General features: G+C 46.0%; 1 protein-coding gene across 4 annotated transcripts in view; it reads left to right on the forward strand.

The window, feature by feature from the left end:
- Positions 1-18,459, forward strand: part of SLC12A4 (solute carrier family 12 member 4) — a 1,569,223-nt gene that overhangs the window by 1,120,336 nt on the left and 430,428 nt on the right. For all 4 annotated transcript variants that reach the window (XM_069639659.1, XM_069639652.1, XM_069639655.1 and 1 more), the window contains exon 14: positions 8,417-8,515. In XM_069639659.1, coding sequence (XP_069495760.1) covers positions 8,417-8,515 — 99 coding nt within the window. The remainder of the gene's footprint in view (positions 1-8,416; positions 8,516-18,459) is intronic.

Below are 18,459 nucleotides of genomic sequence, written 5' to 3' on the forward strand. Positions count from 1 at the left end.
CACCCTTACAGATGGAGTACAAGTACAATCACAATACTGGCCTTGTGGGAGGTTGCTAAATGCAAATGTTGTCACTTACGTCTTCTAGGTCGTCTTGTCTTGAGCTTGTGGTTGACTGATATTGGCCAACTCCCCACCCTTTTTCCCTGGTAGAACTAAGTCACACTTCGCCACGTCTAGCTCAACTAAACATGAAACCATGCCTTTTCTCGTAGGAAGAGAATATTGTATCTGCACTCACTGGTACCCTTTAGCGCCAACAGAATAGTCAATGAAGTTGCAGCACTGCGGCAGTCCTGCACGCCATGCATGATGTTAGAGAGATGTATTATTTGTATGCTTCATCCCCTCTGCAAGTGAGACCCCCAGCACTTTTTGCTGGTCTTCTGGACCTTTTTCTTTGATCCTGATTGAGTGGAGCCTTTTTCCACTCATTCATTATTATGGGCTCTGTCTTTTCGAACTCATTCTTTCCTTTGTATTTTACTGTTACATGGATTCAACTTATCTCCATATTTCTTTTAAGGCATATATATTTTACTGTTGCAGAACACAGCTTCTTATGGGCGATGTTGCTGGGGACCCTTTGGGTCCTCCTTTGAGATTCATTCCTATATCCTAGAGTAACTACAGTTCTTAAGGATAGAGAGATAGTATCACTCCTAAAACTTTATAGTCTGAGCGATTGGCTAACACCACCTTATGCGGAGTGTCAAAGGGATACTTGCTATCCCCCTTCTCTCTGCTCCTGTGATCTTTATGTAACATAGACAATCTCCTAGTTATGGTTGGTCTCAGTGGACGTGTTCTAACAACTATTGTGTGCATTGTCTACTGCAGGCTATGTCCATAGCCTCGGTTATACACAATGAGGTCACCCAAGTATTAACTTAGTGGCTTCTTTCTTTTTGTTCGCCATTAGTAGCGTGGCTGTTCTTTGTCAGCCCTTCTTCTACCGTCCTTGGAGGCGGAGGCCTGTGTGTGTATTTTTGCCTTTGGTGGGAACCCTTGAGTGTCCCTGCCTGGGCTGCAGTGTGTCTGGGCAGGCAGGAAGTGGGGGGGGGGGGGGGGGGGAGTTTTTCACTAGCCTGCCCTTTTATCTGCCCGAGTGCCTGAAGGGATCCAGCTCCCACTCGGGGTCTGGCTGTCCTAATTGGACAGCCACCTGCCCTTTTCTATAAATTGCTCAGAGAAATTGCAGAGGAGTGTGTGCTGGAACTGTATAAAAGGTGAGGCTCCTGAGGTGAAGGGCAAGTCACCAATGGAAACGGAAGTAACGGAAGAAGATGACAAGAGACGGCGGCAGGCTCTTTGCCACACCATGAAGTGAACACTGCTGTTCTGACCCTGTTTTCTGTGCGACAGAGGTACTCTGAAGAGGACAATTTATTCCCTTTGACTGGTGGGAACAACCAATCCCAAGACAAACTTTGATTTGAGCCTTCTTCCAATACGAGGAGTCCTGCAGCCCATTCCGAGTGCATCATCGTGGAAAGTCTGAATTCGTCCAAGTCTTTGCTGAGCCCGCAAGGACACTCCAGAGACAACTCGTCCAGACCTCCTCAGCTGAGTGTGGGACCGTCAGAAGTGAAGAAGATTGACCAGGTGAATCACGTCTTTATTAGGTGCTGCCGAAAAGGCCCAAAACCGCAGAGTGACGAGAGAAGTTGCTGAAAGCCGTGCCAGAGGTCCTCCCTCAAGACTGCTGCTGAGCTTTCCCATTCATTGTCCTGCCTTTCATCATCACACCAAGGAATCCGGAAGTTGGGTCCAGCGCCGCCACATTGAGGGGACCCCAGCCATGATCTTTTAAAGTCACTCGAGAGTGTTTGAGTGCACATAGAGGGGTCCAGGGTACCTCCCTCTTACCTCCTTGTGTCCCTTTAGTGAGTCCTTTAACGGGGTCTCCAATTTTGATTGTGTCCTCTTGCATCTTGGAGACTAGAGCTTGTAAAGTATACACAAGAATATTCGTATTTTGCTGCTTGTCAAGACTTTCAGCCCTCTCTGAACCGACCATTAGCTAGAGTTGCGTTTGGGACCTCAAAAGATTTGATGTGCGAAGAAACTGCCTCTAATACCTTAAGAACTGCTAGCGTTGCACTAACCAACAATGGTCCTACCCAAAAGTCACCATCTTATATGTGTATGCAGGGTGAATGTCTTTACTGTATTTCTGCTAAGATTAGAGAGTGTGCGTTATTACCGATGATACAATGGCACCGTCATTACTGTCAAAAGCTGTAACCGATGTAACAGTGAGCAAATACAAACTAAGCAGTGGCCTTTGAAAAGTATCCTAAAGTATTCCTAAGTGTTTTGGTTTATTGTGCGAGGTATTTAAAAGTGAATCTTGTGTAAATATAATGAAGCTATATTTTAATATACATTTATGTATCTTTGAAATGCATTATTAACTAGGTTCAGTGTACTTACCTACAGCTCACATCTTCCTCTTATAAACCTGACTGCTCTGCCACTCTACCATGGTTCCAGCAGTAGTACAGACTGATACTAAGAGTTGAGGATCTACAAACCACTAGGATAACTTACTAAAGTCTTACTTCCAAGTGGGACTTTTGGAAAACTCCCCTAACACATGACTACACATGCGGCTCACAATAGTAGTCCTCTGTTCCCTGAGGAGGGTCTGCAGAATTTTCTCTTGGTCTATTGTGTGTGGGGGATACTGGAGCTACGTGCCTACCTACCTCCCTACCACACTAACCAGTGAATGCAGTGCACTACTTCTCTGCTAAGTCACGCTCAGTGAGTCTTTCACCTCACGGACAGTGATGGTCACACAGTGAAGTCACTCAGTCTGACCCACCATGCACACTAGCCTCGCTTGTCTCGCACACCACTCACACACCCTTGTCACCAGCACCCACCACCATCACCACCTCACCTGCTCTCTCTGACTGTGCTGTCCTCACAAGTTAACTTCTTGGGGCAAGCAGGGCATCATGGCACGCTACACGGACGCGATACGGGAAGGGGAGAGCAGGCAGGCCAGCAGTGAGGGGTCTTAACTGTAGGAGCCACACTGTCACTCAGGTCCTCGGGACAGGAAGAACTGGAACACTGGTGGTCTGTCCCAGGTAGACCACACTTGAATCTTTTGGACTGGGGGCCGGCTGCACGGCAACATTGCTACACTATAGCAAATGTGCCCTGTGTCTGCCTACCAGATTGCGCTTGTGTCGGCTAAGACTCCAGAAAGTCTGGGCCTGGCCGGAAAATTAATAGAAACGACAGGCAGTGGCACAAGTGCCACAGCCCCACCTAACACTGCACACCAAACGCTGCCATTATGGCATACCTCAGTTTTGCAAATGGAGCATCAGCAGCAAGGCGGTGGAAAAAGGGCTGAAGCGCCCGAGGGCCGCCCGCAGCCAGTTTGAAATAAATCCATTATTTTTATAATTCATAATAATGAACAATACAAAATGTATATATTCATAAAAACAGACAATGAATTACTCTACAAATCCTTTCATGACCGTGTCAGTAGGGCTCCTCATTTGAAATTGGAAGTGTCTCTCGTTTCCTCAGAGGTAATGGTTTGGACTTCCATCACTGTGGTCTACGTAATGACATTGTAATTATCACATTTTGTAAATAACCAGTTTTCAGATACTGCTATTAAAGTTTTTAGAAATGCTCACAATGCATTGAACTTTTTGTGTATCCTAAAATTATGGATTTATTCATAGTCCAATTGTAAAAGTGAAGTACATGTCTACAATATAAAAAAAAATTAAAATTGTCACTAAAATATCTATACCAATATTGCACAAAAACTCCAATCATTTCATACCAAAACCCATTGGCACACAAGTTCAATAAATTGTGTGATCTATATTGTATGCACGATTGTGTATTCATGCACATACATTAATCTTTCAACGTTCACTACTCACATGACTCAGTGCATGCTGAAATACAGTTGGAACTGCCTTTGGAAGTAATGTGCAAATGTCTGATAATGGTGAAGGCATTCAGATACATGTACATAAAAATCGGATGGAAATTAAGTAAAAAGCACCATAAAACTACCACGTTGAACACAAGTTCACTGTGATAACCAAGATTTCTATTACCTATAATAGGAAATATTTGACAATTCAGTAGTGAGTAGAAGAAGCGGTGCGATGATGATATCCGTAGTAGACAGCAGAGATGTTTTCTTGCTAAGTTTCGAGGCGTTTATAAATGTTTAGAAAAGTGGGTGTATATGTCAATTTGTCATATCAACCGACTGCCCCTAAATGTAGTTGGTCCTTTTTTTAGGGTTGTGATGTACTATTGTTAACTAGCCATATTTGGTATGTTCAAAGAATGATGGCGGTGAGGGTTTGAATTCTGCGGATCCCTCACTGAAGCCCAGCCTAACGTCACCTCCCAGTTGGCCATGGGAAGGCAGACGCTTCCTGACCCCAACCCTGGGTGTGGTGTACTGCGGGAGGATCACCTGGGTGGACTCAGGGCCCAAGGTAGTGGGGTGAATCTGTGGGATGAGACACAGAATTTCTTCTCTGACAATGAGATTTGTACCACTGCCAAAAGATGTTATGGCTTATTGTCTTTCAACCTTCCATTAAATCTAAGGTTGTGAACCCTAAGGTTGTAACAAAGCACGCTATACCAAAGGAAAGACACTTTTGTATTTAAAAAATAAATGTCCCCCTCAATTCCAAGGGTGCAATACAAAGTATTGTGGAAATGTTGTCTTCTCTACACCATCTTCCGCTATAAAAGCTAAAACCCACAGCCTCTCTGTTTTTAAATGTTAAGGCAATTAAATCTACCCTTATAAATAATCAAGAAGCAGAAAAAACAAACTTTGGTAAACACAAACTACATGTCCCAGAATCCAAGATGGACTGAGACAAGGAAGAGGGCTGAAGAGGCATGTTGATGTAGTGGTCAGACAATTAAGCCTAACAGCAATGGCAGGAGTCAGGCAATCGAGACTAATGGCTCACACCTGAAGCCAATTGTCAAACCTGGCAGGCACAAAAGGCCCCAGCAGGAAAGCAGAGGAGGAAGGAGCTAAAGGAGGAGTTGGAAGGCTTGAAGTAGTAGTAGCAGAGGAGAGAAGCACAAAGCTGGCAATTCACAAGGAAGTGGAAGCACAGAAGGGATGTTGAAACGTAGACACATAGTTCACCTGCAAGTTCTGAGAGGGTCCTGTGTTCCCAAAACTTGCATTGCAGAGTCTGCGCAGAGGACGACGTGCTGAAAGTGAAGTGTTCCCCCATATGAGCTGGGTTGCTGTGATTGCAGAGCCAAGAGTGTGCAAGAGCCCAAATCCAGAAGCAGAAGACAAGCTGAGGGTCTTGGGAGGGAAAAACTCCCAACTAAAGTGGCCGTACCGCAGACACCTGTGCTGGAGAAGGGTGTTGATCCCAAGTGAGCCCGAAGTAGTAGCAGTGGTCGAGGAAGTCTGGAAAGCAGAGCAACCCACAACTGCAATGTCCCTGAAGCCGGTGAGTGAAGCACAGCATTCAGTTTCACTCAACAAACCTTGCCAGTAACTGTAACCAGCTCCAAAGAGGCTTGCGTATAGTTAAAAAGGAGTAGAAGTTGTTTGTTATTCTTAAACTGAGTGTTAACAATGGAAATGTAACCTTTGCACTTATTCTGAAAGCTGCAATGTTCACCTGAGAAGTAAAAGCTATTGCCTTATCTACGGCATTTGGCAACACAAGCCTTTGCATTCTGATTAAATCAAAGTCCATCTAGTGCTATATCTGACTACACTTTGCAACCTCACACTCCTCACTTTTGGCCCTAGAAGATTGGCTTGGAGTTTTTGAGGGGCTGGTTTTGCATTTTTTCTCTTGACTAGAATATTGCACCCTGGAGGGTGCTGAATACAGTTCTATCTAAGTTGATGGGTCATCCCTCCAAACCTGTTGATGTGCTAGTCCTCTTGTCAACACAACGCAGGTAAAGACATACCAGAGAAAAGATAGTGCTGTTTCTTTATTGATGTATCTGGATCCATAATAACAGCTCCCAGCTGCCCGCAACCTTGCTACAACCGCCTCAGTACCCTCCTTGATTCCAGAATCCTCAAAGCATGTCAATAAGGTGAGGGCAGCATCAAGCTACACAGTGCATGTTTGCTTTAATGGGTATATATGCATACACCAGTGGACATCCGATTTTATTGTTGATAGACTGCCTTTTGGTGGCTATTATGCTGGTCAGGAGGGTTGCAGAGATCCATGACCTGGCAGTCCATGAACTGTATCTCAAATTCTAGAAGAACAAGGTGACACTTCTGTGAGAAACTTGAAAGTGTCTCCCTGGATGGTCCCCGGGATCTATCATCCAGGTGTCCAGGACACGGCCATCGCTATTGGATCCAGTTCCTGGTGGTGGACCAGTGAGGGAGGATCAACTGGAACCTCCCCATTTTACTGACACCTTTTCCCCCTCCTCTCACGTAAGACGTTCTTAACCACTGCCCACCACCCCTTTCCAACACGAACACTTTTTCACAACACAAAGGACAACGAACTAACACCCAAGCTGTTTACCTTATATCTCCCAATACAAGGGTCAGGCAAAGTCAGGCAATTGATCGGAATCGCACACACCCGATGGCCCTTTCCCTTCCCCACAGGAATAAAAGGTGGAGCCAGAGAGCACAGTATAAGCACCGTTAGCAGCACGACTGCACACTAATGAGGCACAGCAATTCAAATGAAGGAGAAAGGAGGCAGGAATCGAGAGGGAGGCTAGGAGAGAAGTGACCTTGCCCTTTTTAATCACTGACCCGCAGAAACTTCGTGGAAGAGAGCCTAAAACCGCGATCCATAGCGCAAGTGTCTTGAAGTAGATGTCAACGATGCAATGGGGAAGCCTACACCGATAAGCAAGAGTGAGGGAAGCTCCTGCGACCGTGGTACCGGCCTTGACTCCATTGAAGAAGAAAAGCCAAGCGGTTCATCACAGCCAGTAAATTGAAAGGGAAAATATGAGCCAGGCTTTGTTGAGTGAGAATCACAGAGTGGCGAGTTTGAACCAAGCTCTATGAACTGTGAAAGAATTGTAAAATGTGTAAAAGGAGGTAAACCAGCACCACCTGGGTGCTAAGTCAAGAGACCTTGGTCAAGCCCCATATGAGAGAAACTGATTACCAGCAGGCCATGGGAGAGGCAGCAGAATAGGTCAAAATGGTCCTACTGAGGGTCAAGCAAGATCCCTGTACAATTAAAACACATCTACAAACTAAGTGAAAGAAAAGGAAGTGAATCCCGCAGTAAGAAGAAAACTAGGGTAGCAAATCCCAAGAGGGCCAAAGTCTAAAGTCCCAAGAAACAGTGTTTTTGAAACTGTTTAAAAAGACATTAAGATTTGTGGAATACAATACAAGAAGGGCCAGCACCCAGAAGAGGGGGACCAAGGGGGTGAAGCCATCACCCTACGTGAAGCTGTGATAAACAATTGAGAAGTGTCAGCACCCAGAAGAGGGTGACCAAGGGGTGACCCCATCACCCAGCGAACATTGGAAACAAACTTTTCATTTGCTAAAGGAATTTTTTTTTTGTTGTTTGAACACGTCGGGTCCTCGAAGGCAAGAGACTTAAGTGAAACGAGACTTGGCCATCGACAGCCCTGATAGCTGAAAGCTCGAGTGTATGCACTGAGAGCAGCCTTTAGAACTGTCATCTCATGCTGAAGTTGGCAGTAAATGACACTGAAAGCTATAAAGGCGAAATCCATGGTGATTGATTGTAAGATCGGTTGCTGTTGAGATGGTAAAAAGTTTGGGAACCAGGATAACCTGAATTCAATCTGCCACTGGTATTATTGCCCCCATCGAAATGAGCCAGATAATATATTTTGCCCTCCATGCATACATGATGTTGAAAACCGACATAATTGAAGAAAGTCCACATGGCATCACTTTTTGCTCACTGGCTTAAAGTAGTACACAGCAACTGTACTCCTCAACTCACTGACTCTACAGTGTGTCCAATGTGAACCCTTCAGCTTTGTGCATAGGGAGCAAACTAGGGGCAAAGGGCACGGATTTTACAAATGACCTCTCAAATGTAGTCTAACCTTTTGCAGGAGCCATTGTCTGATGCACACATTGGCAAGGGGGAATGTGTGCGGGAGGCTGTTTTCCACCTCTTGTCTTTCGGCTGCCATGCGTGTAAACGTTTTTTCATGCCGGCTCTTAATGTTTTTTGTTTCCATGTCTTACTAAAGCCGAGGTCAAAATGCTGAACTCTGTCCACATTTACAACGTTCACATTTGGAAAAAATAAAATGTTACTTATGTTGCGCATCTTTTTAATAAGGTGGGATCTGCATGCTTCATTTTTCTGACAGGCAGGCAGACCTGGAATGGATTACTACGCATCTGGCTTTAATTTGTATTTTGCTTTTGCAGGTTTTTTCTAATGTGTTACCTGTTTGTTAACCTGGCTTGTGCTGTACAGACACTTCTCAGGACTCCTAACTGGCGACCACGATTCAAGTACTATCACTGGTAAGACATTTGGGGAAGGTTTGTCTATCCGTAAAACGTGTTATTGTTACTATTTGTAAAATGTACATGACTAACAGTCTTTTACAAATGTATGAACAAACTACCATACTTAATCACCATTTTATTTTACATGACTAAAACCATTGAAATCTTTGTTACCAAATGCAAGGTAAACCTTAATTTTAAAATTCATCATTCTCCACAGCATAGTTAAAACATCAAGTTAGTCTTAATGATTCTTTCACGTGCCAAACTTTTCATCCGCTACTGCATACACAAGCTTTTTACTGCTGCGCCATAACTGCCAGTAGTAGTTCGTCAAAACAAGCTATTGTCAAGTTTCCGAATATGCACCCTCTAATTCGGCTACAGCTGCTGTACACCCCATGCGAGTGAAGTAGGGGGGTGGCAGCATAAGGAAGAACACTCGTTTTTTCCCTTTAATGATTGATGATCCTCTTAATGCTGTACATCGAGTATGTTGTTGAATGAGTTTCTTAGGCGCTCTGATCATTTCGATATACAGAATATTGGAACATTCTTTACTCAGTGGTTTCATGTTCCCATACTTTCAGCTTGCCCAGGGTCAGCTCCTGCCTGACGTTGCTCGAGAATCGAGTCCTTTGCCTTGTGTAAGCTCCAATAGTGCTTCTCCAGCATGGGGTCTGGCATGGATTCACATGCTCATTCCCCGTATTCTGGCTGGGGATCCTCTGTAAAAGAAAAAAGTTTCTTTTTCACTTAAAAACTGTATTTCTCCTCTAAACCAATCACTGTCCTCTGGGGTCATACTGCCCCCATCCAATGACAGTCCTCTCCCAGTGCCTCCTCTGGCAGCCCTCTTCAGATTTTTAACGCATGCTTCAGTGTTGGGAGTCCTTGAGTTTGCTGTCCGAGCTATTTGTACGATTTCTCGTGTTTTTGATGGAAAAAGTTCTGTTTTTGTTTCAAAGAAGCCTGTGTGCTCTTTGATTCTCCTGCCGACAGCGGGGACCCATTGTCTGTGAAGGTCCATGCACCACAAGGGCAAATATCGTCAAAGAATCTAGAAGGGCATCAGGCCTACTTTGCGCCCTCCGACCATGACAGAGGAGGAGGGAAGGTCCCTCTTCATGCCCTGCACCAAATGCTGGCTGTGGAATCTGTTCGTGGAGTACAAGCACCTTAAATGCCTCTACTGCCTGCACCCGGACCACAAAGAGGTGGAGTGTGAGATATGCAGATTCTCCAAGAAGATGACAGACAGGCACAATAGACTGGTGGCATGGCTTAAAGCCAAGGCCTCTGACCCGTGCTCCCAGCAGGTACATGCCTCACCCATGACCAGCTGTTCCGAGGAGCGGTCTCCTAAGTCCTTTGAGGTTGCCTCATCTGTAGGGGCCCAAGATATGGCCAAGAACCGCAAGTACAAGTCCACCGGGTTCACCGCGGAAGCGGGTCCCAAGGTGGATAGGGTGCAATCAACATCACCTTCCACCTCCATTAGTAGCCGACAATCAAGCACCTCTTCGAAGAGGAAATCTTCCCCAGCTAAACTATGAGAAATCAGAGGAGCAGTGGACTGAGAAGACGGTCGAACAGCCCAAACAGGCTCAACCGGCACACGCTGACCTAGACGGCGTCAACGACTGCTACTGCCACGACAGCCAAGGGTGCTGATCCTGCAAAGGTAGCCCCGCAGCTCAGAAGATGTCCTTAAGCCCAAGGCGTGACAACGCTGCAGTGACTTTGGCAAAGTCTGCTGGCACGCCAGAAGAGGGGAGCCGGCTCAGGCCCCAGTTCAAGACCCTTAAGGTGGGAAAGGGGTGGGGGCGAGGAGGCCCCAAAGCAGCCCGTCACCCAAGCCATGGAGATCTCGTCCACGGACAACGAAGACCAGGAGTCCTTACACACAGTCCACGAGGACGTTGAAGAGGAGGGCGACGATGGCGCAGGGCCTAGTTTTCCTGTTCTGTGTTCTCGGCCCAGGGACATTTCCTTGGATATTCTGTCGACCCTGCACACCTTGGTGTCAGAGATCCAGATTAGGATGTCTCCGGCTCCAGAACCCGTGGTCCCCCAGGTTCCCGATCAGCCTCCTGCGAAGAAGAGGAAGTGTCATCCGACGCCCCCATTTCAACCTCTGCCACCACGTGGGTTCCCTTCTCCCCCAGCAGACACGGGCACGGGGACGGATACGGGCATGACGACAAAGATATCGTTGCAGCGGACGGCGAATCTCCAAATGTGGATGCTCCACATAGGGTGTCCCGACCGGATGAGGTGGGATCGTTCCACTCCATGATCTCCAGCTAGTGCCTCAGAAAACTTAGAAGGGCTTCTTGTACCAGAGTTACGAGGCCAAAAGGAAGATGATCATGGCGGTGCCCCTTCTGGACAACGTTTGGGAAGAGGGCCTGACCCTCAGGAAGAACCCTTGCACCGCTCCAGCCTAATGGGAAAGGGTAGAGAAGAAATATCGGGTGCCAGACTCTGCACCCAAGTGCCTGAAGTCTCCGCCATCGCCAGATTCGGTGGTATCGGTGGCCACGAGGAAACGGTCGGCTAACCCATCCTCGTTGTCTTCGGTCCCTCCGGACAGTGAGGGGAAGAGGATGGACGACCATGGGAAAGAAGGTGATTCACACTGCGGCGTCTACTATCAAGGCGGCCAATGCACTGGCAATCCTAGCCAGGTACGACAAGTAGTTGAGGGACAAGCTGGGGCCTATTCTGGAATTCCTACCCGACAATAAGAAGATGGGAAGATGGAGGCAATCGCTCTCTCCCAGAAAGTGGAGGTAGCGTCTGACCGGAGAAGGCAGCGTGATCCTTCATCACGACCCAGGATCGCTGAATCTGAAGGCTTGGCTCCTGCAGCCCTAGAGTTTGGAGGGTATGAGTTGGCAGCGGATTGCAGGGAGGTCCCTGCCAAGGCATTGTCGACCGAAGTGCTACAGTCCCAAGTGTAAGCATTTCGCTACGTGGTGCCAGACGATTACCCCTCTGAGGATCACAGCCCCACAGATCCTTCTGTACTTGCTATCCTTGGCCAAGGCTGGACTGATGCACGCCTCCATCAAGATACCTCTGGTGGCCATCTCCCGCTACACCAGGTCAACAGGAAGATCTTCACTTTGGTCCCACCGACTTGTCAAGGAGTTTCTCAAAGGAAAGATCTTTCCCGCTGGTGAAGGCTCCCGGCGTGGGAACTCAATGTGATTCTGACAAGGCTCATGGGGGTGGGGGGACCTTCAAGCCTTTGCATCAGACCCCACTCAAGTTTCTCTCATGGAAAACTGCTTACCTTGTGGCCATCACCTCTGCCAGGAGGGTAGATGAGATCCAGGCCCTATGCTGTAAGCAACTGTATCCGACTTTACACACATTGAGGGTGGTGCTGTGTACGCACCCCTCTTTCATGCTGAAGGTTCCGTCGGAATTCCACCTCAACAAGCCTTTGGTGTTACCTTTTTTTCCTGAAACCTTCTTCTCTGGCAGAAAGGGCCTTGCACTCGCTGGACTTTGCTTGTGCCCTGAAGTTCTACGTGGTATGCACAAATTGTTTCTGGAAGACTTCACAACTGTTTGTGAACTTTGGTCGTGTGAACCATGGGAAGGCCTTGTCCAAGGCTTCCATTTCAAGGTGGCTATCTGGCTGCATCACGCACTGTCATCGGTTGGCGAACCGACCGCTGCCCGGCCGTCTGAGAGCACTCTCCATCAGAACGATTGCTGAAACAACGGCGTTCCTGTCTGGTGTGCCCCTGCTGGAAATTTGCAGGGCTGCTACGTGGAGGTCCATGCACACACCTTCACAAAGTTTTACTGCGTCGACAGAGACTCCAGGGAGGAGTTCAGAGTCGGCCAAGCAGTGCTGCATAATCTGTTCGTTTCAGGTGAGATTGTTCTGAAGGTAAGAATGAATTGCTTCTGTGTAGCCTTGCCACCTGCTGTGGCTGTGTAATGTTGTACTGCTATGTATTTGATATTCTTGAGCATGTGAATCCATGCCAGACCCCATGCTGGAGAACGTTTATGTTACTTACCTGTAACTATTGTTCTCCATCATGGGTCTGGCCCATCATTAGTCTGGCATGGGTTCACATGCGAACCCTCCCTCCGGCCCCTCTGTGGCTCTTCTTGGTCATACTTCCCTTTACGTGCTTACCAAATCTGAAAGTTGGCTGCCAGAGGAGGGGCTTAGGGAGAGGACTGCAATTGAACGGGGGCATTATGACCAGGAGGACAGGGGTTGGTTTAGAGGAGGAATACAGTTTTTAAGTGAAAATGAAACTGTTTTTTCTTTTACCAAGGATTCCCTGCCTGACGACTGGAAATGAGAATGTGAATCCATTCTAGAGCCATGCTGGAGAACAATAGTATCAGGTAAGAAACTTAAATCTTGCTCATTATTCATATCTGCCTTCTTTCTCTTTGACCACTTTGTTGTCTAGTTTGACACTTGGACATTGTAGTTGACTTGCCTTGCCCATTTAGCTGAACTCTTCTTGAGGGTATTTCTTTTGTTCTTATTTTGTGGTAAGGAAACTCTTCAAACATTGGAGACAATATGCAGTATTGAGCGGAATGTTCCTTATAAAGCTGGTTGGCTAGCAGTACATCACATAGCCATATTGCAAGAAAAAACACTGAGCAGGACGCTGGACAGTGTATATGATGGTGCAGCATGGTTTTAGTTTGTGGTTGGTTGCCATTCTTTGTGTATAGTTTATAGAAATAGTTTTGGGTCAAAGCAAGGGATGCCAGGAATTGTTTTTGGGGGTGGGGGGTGGAGGGGAGTAAAATGGGTAGTGCTGCAAAGATATGAGATTCCTACAATTTCTACAAGACACAAATCAATCAGTTTTGCATTGCAATTGGCGATGCAAATAACTGTGGTTTGTCAGTTACTTTCATACTGGTTAAGCTCTGTTCGTAATTCAAGTCCACAACACAACAAAGAAACGTCAGTATAGTTGCTATCACTCTTCCACACCCACTTTCTTCAGTCCCAGCTAATGCAAAGGGGCCAGTAAGGAGTGCAGCACTGATTGCCCCCCTTTTTCACGTCGCTGTTTCAGTGAACTTTCAAGCCAGTCATGAAATTCCTTTACTGAAAATGTTTTTCAATTATATATAATTAACACACTGTGCCAATGTTTTGTTAGTGAAGTTAAAGTTGCGTTTTTGTCCGATTTCCATTGTATGTGTTATTATTGTGTAGGGAAATTGACTTCAAGCAAGCGTGCATTCGAGAACATTTGAAAATGCTCCAAGTAGTTCAGACTATTTCTCTTGATCGAAAACAGATCTTTTATCTGCAGTGAGTGAACTACCCACTGTGCTACCTATTTGAACTAGAATGCTGTGACCATCAGGTTACTTAGATCTATGCAACTAGTACTCCAACTAGGGAGCTGATTTACTAGAGGGTGTGGGGGTTGTGCCCTGTAATTCCAACCTAGATTTCTGTCAATGCTGCTCGGCTGATGGTGACCTGAAATACCTCAACTTCACTCTTCTCCCTCGCTTTTAATGCCATATGCCCTGACCAGTTGAGAACAACCACAAATGGCTAAACTTTCTCTCCTACTTTTCCAAGGTCCATGCATTCTACCACACTACCAACACTTCTTAGTCACCAGCTTGGACTTTGCTCTTACATTAATTCAAAGCTAAATGCTTCTTTTTAAAAATGAGGATCACAAGGCGCATCTTGTCTGCTCATTTTCAAGGTTTATGCAACACAATACTTAGACTCCAGGTCTCTTTCCCCTTAGATTAGGATTATATTCAAGCCAATAGGACCTCTGCTGTTATCCTGCATTATGTTTGAGTAGCTAATGCAATACTGGTTTTACTTTCGGCAACCAAGCACCACCAGCCGAAACTATTGCACTTGAGTAAAGCTAGTTAATTCTGGCAAAAAGGTGGCACTTGACACTACCTATAAGCCGAAACTATTGCTTTGAAGTATTGCTAGGAGGGAGGTGACATATGAGGAAGGACACAATGACTGTTGGTGTTTAGTTATTTACCCTCCCTTTGATTGGCCATGCTAATCCCTATGGCCTTTCCCACCCACTACCTGACCCTCCCCACTCAAAACGCATCCTCCAAGGATCTCTTTCAGCGAACTCTATCTAGCAGAAACCTCAAACATTGGCCTGCCAATGCTATTTCTAAACATCTGTCAGAGTTAATGGCAGCTGTAAACCGTACTACTGGTGTCATAAAAAAGGTCTTGACCAGGTGTACCTTCAGCCATTTGATTTTACATCTGTTCCTTGCACTGAACGCCTGTTGTTTTCATCTTGCATTGATCCAATAGTCTGTGAAATGGCATCTTGGCCAGTAACATATACAACCCAGTTGACTGTGATGACCTTGGCATCGTTTGTTCAAATGCTAGGCTTTAAATAAAAAGGATTACGTTGATTACTTGTAATGCTCAATATCCGTCAATGGTGCATACGACCAGTGCTAAGCCACAAAGAACTGACCATCAGAAATGTTTAACGTAAAATAAAACCTAGTTAACTAACCCTACGCAATGTCCGCTTTAAATAATGGATATATGAACTGTTCACCAAAAGCATCCGTTTTATGGCGCATTAAAAATCCAATTCTTACAAAACATTCCTGTCATTTGTCATCACGACAAAACATTCCTGTCATTTGTCATTTGTCATCACGAAAGGATCCAGTAGTAGGAGCTTAGTAAACGTGATGTGTGCTCATGAATAGCGATATTATGCCAGCTGGAGTCCCTGTCCCTCCTTACCTTTAAAGACCGAGGTATGGCTGCAGCAAGGAGCAGCTGCGGGGGCTCCCGCGGAGGACTGGCAGTGCCCACCGATACATCTGAGTCTGCTGTGCCACCAGATGCATGACCGAATAGGAGGAGGTGGGCGGGGGTGTCCCTGATGGGGAGCGTTGCTTCAGGGAAGGCGGGTGAGAGGGATGCTGCCTGAAGCCAGCGAGCTGGCGTGGTATCCTGTAGAAGAGTGCAGCCTGTGCATAAGAGTACCAATCCATTCTCCTTCAGGGATTATTATTAATAAAGAAAAGAGGCCTAAAGGTAGCCCATGACAACAGGGAACAAAACTTCACTATGGGCCATTGAGTTGCCGCTACTCAGAACGTGGCAGGGCCGTGTGGAAAGGGAGGGGGCAGGGTTTAAAGCTCTTATGTAGCTTCCCACACCCTCCCCTGACACATCAACTGGAATGAAGGTAAGCGATTGGACAGGGAAAGGTGTTGTGGCGACAAGTAATGACACTGACCTAGTGGTACCATAGTGGTTGCTATAGACTTTTATTAAATGAAAAAACAAACCTACCTATCCCTAACTCTAATGGGATTTCCCTATCAAAACTAAGGAAACTCGAGTGCTCGTCAGGAAGTCTGCGCGTCAAAACAAAACGGCACGTCCTGATCAAAATGGCTCCTATTCTATCCTTGTCACTACAACAAAACAATATGAAGTCCAGCTGCTGTTTGTTATCCAGGAAAATGACTCCCTTCTCCTGGATCTAAAGTGCCCAAACGCCACAGGTTGTTCAAAGCAAAAGCTCCCAAAAAATTGTGGGTTCTCCGAAACCCAACAAAAAATCAAATAACTAAACAAAGTTTTTGTGGGGATAGGAGAAGGACTCCCTTCTCCTAGCGATTTCCTCAATGTCAATCACAGTTCTTAGTAGCATTTGTAACTCCCTTAGGGAAATATCTACAATCTGAAGTTTCTGCACTTTACTTGTTTTGCCCCACTCGCCCGACAAAGCTGTTCCTGGAGTCTGTCGACTCTCCAGCACCACACTTTTATGGAGCTGGCCTGGGAACAGTATCACAAAATGGTTTACATCTTTCTCTATCTCTTTATGGTTTACAGTCTCGTAAATTCCGGACCCCCTCTCAGACTTCTGCGTGTTCCCATTACCTTCTCCCAGGGAACTATTCACCGGTTTTGCCATGGGTCACGGACCCACTCTTCCTACTCCATCTTCTTCCTTTAGTAGTCCTCCATGTCTCACCTCCACCTTATTGTGGACCACCTGAGCATAGCTGTTGGACCCCTCTGTCCCGCTGTGACAGATTACACTGCCACTACAGTGTCTTGCTCTCTCCTCATAGTCGCATAGACAGCTATGCTGCAGGCTACGGTAGGCGGTCTTGGCTTGGTTGTCAGACCAAATGGTCCACCCACTACAGGTAGTGCCTCCACCTCTGAGTCTCTGCAAGTTTATCACACCGGTACCCAACCGGCTCGCAAAGGTGCTTCTCTGGTGTCCTGCTACTCCTCTCTTCAGCTTTGGAGACAAGCCTTGTTGCAGTCTCTCGAAGCCCTGTGTCAGCTTTCCAGGCTTCGATGTGGCCTCCTTGGTTGTCGGGTTCTTCTTCTGGATGTGTCACAGCTTTCAGCTTGCCAGAACTGCATGGGCCACTGCCGGAGGGGTCAGAGGATTACGAAGAAGACTGTCCATCTTTGCTGTTTAGTTTAAAGGGGGGGGGACAGCCCCAGCATAACGTCGGTCAAGTTGACATCAGCTGCACTAGCTTTCGTCCTACTCAATGATACTATTCTAGAGCTTTTTTAGTCTCAGTAACTGTCATCGGGAGGGTACGATATTTCACAATAACATCGTTTTGGAGGAGTCAATAAGATTTAGGCGTTATCGTCAGCCTACATGGTTGGGGTTTACAGGGGCTGTGCCTCCCAATCGCATCCTTATCTCCAGGAGAAGAGTCCCTATCCATTAGGTCCTTCCACATGTTACCACGCCTAGGGGGTTATTGGTTAATGGACTCCCCTCCCTAGCCTCATGGAAAGGGGTTCACTCCTTGGGTGACGTGACACCATCTGAAGGATCGTCACATTGGCCAATCCTGGGGGTAAGTAAATCAGATTTCTATAGTTCTAGAACAATACAGTATGTGCAGGTTCTCTTGCCAGCCTTTTTGTGATTGATAAAGTGATCAGGGTGGACTGGCATTGTGTTTCTTAATGAAGCCAAGTAGCAGATGGTGATTGTGGAGTGACAACGAGTGAAAATATCCCCAATTGCTGCATTGATTGAGCACATTTCTGAAGCACTTTGCAGGAAGATCACAAATGATCACCTGATTATCATCAGTTTTATATCTGAGTAGTGGAAGACTCTTATTGTTTCATACACAGTGATTTCACATGTTGGCTGTATTTTCTTTAAAGTTGTGCATTTTTTTGGCCTTAGAGGTCAAAAGTTTGGAATGATTTTGATACTTATACATTCTCTGTGTTCATGTTGATAATCATGGACAATTTATAAATTAAAGACCTATTGATAATCCATTACCTTTTACATAGCACAAACAAATGTCTCTAGGAGCTTATATAATTGTTCTGATCGCTTCCCAATTGAATTAAACACATTTTTGTTAACATCTGGGTGAATGAAAGGCTTAGCAGGCCAGGATTTGAACCCATCATCAGCAGAGCATTGGGTGCATAGCCCACAGCTATCTCTCAAATGAGAAAAGGACAATGGGATCAGAATAGGTCATTGATATTACTGATTATAGTAAAGCCATAACAGACCATTATGTTTTATGTTACTCATATGTTTAAAGCACTAAGCCGCCACAGTTGTGATCTCCTAGCTCGTAGTGAAATAAGGTTGTGCACTGCTGCCTCTAACTGGATGTCATGCCTGTAATCTAACAAAGCACATTTAATGGCAGTGTTTGACTGTTCTGCTGTGTGAGGCAAGGTGTGTGGCTAATTTTGGCTGATTGATGTGTTTGAATTGTTTGCTAAAGCCTTGTCAGAAGTGAGGTGGCATTGTGCTAAGGAACAAGCAGTAGGTAGGTGACGGTGTAATAGCACCCAGTCAATTGGTTGTAAACTTCGGGCTCTGCCTTTCTTGCTTTTTAACAGTGAATAGGTATAGAAGATAGCAATGACTTTGCATCTGATTTTCTGT

Source organism: Ambystoma mexicanum, chromosome 1q (genome assembly GCF_040938575.1).
Source record: "Ambystoma mexicanum isolate Mex_15411 chromosome 1q, UKY_AmexF1_1, whole genome shotgun sequence".
Lineage (NCBI taxonomy): Eukaryota > Metazoa > Chordata > Amphibia > Caudata > Ambystomatidae > Ambystoma > Ambystoma mexicanum.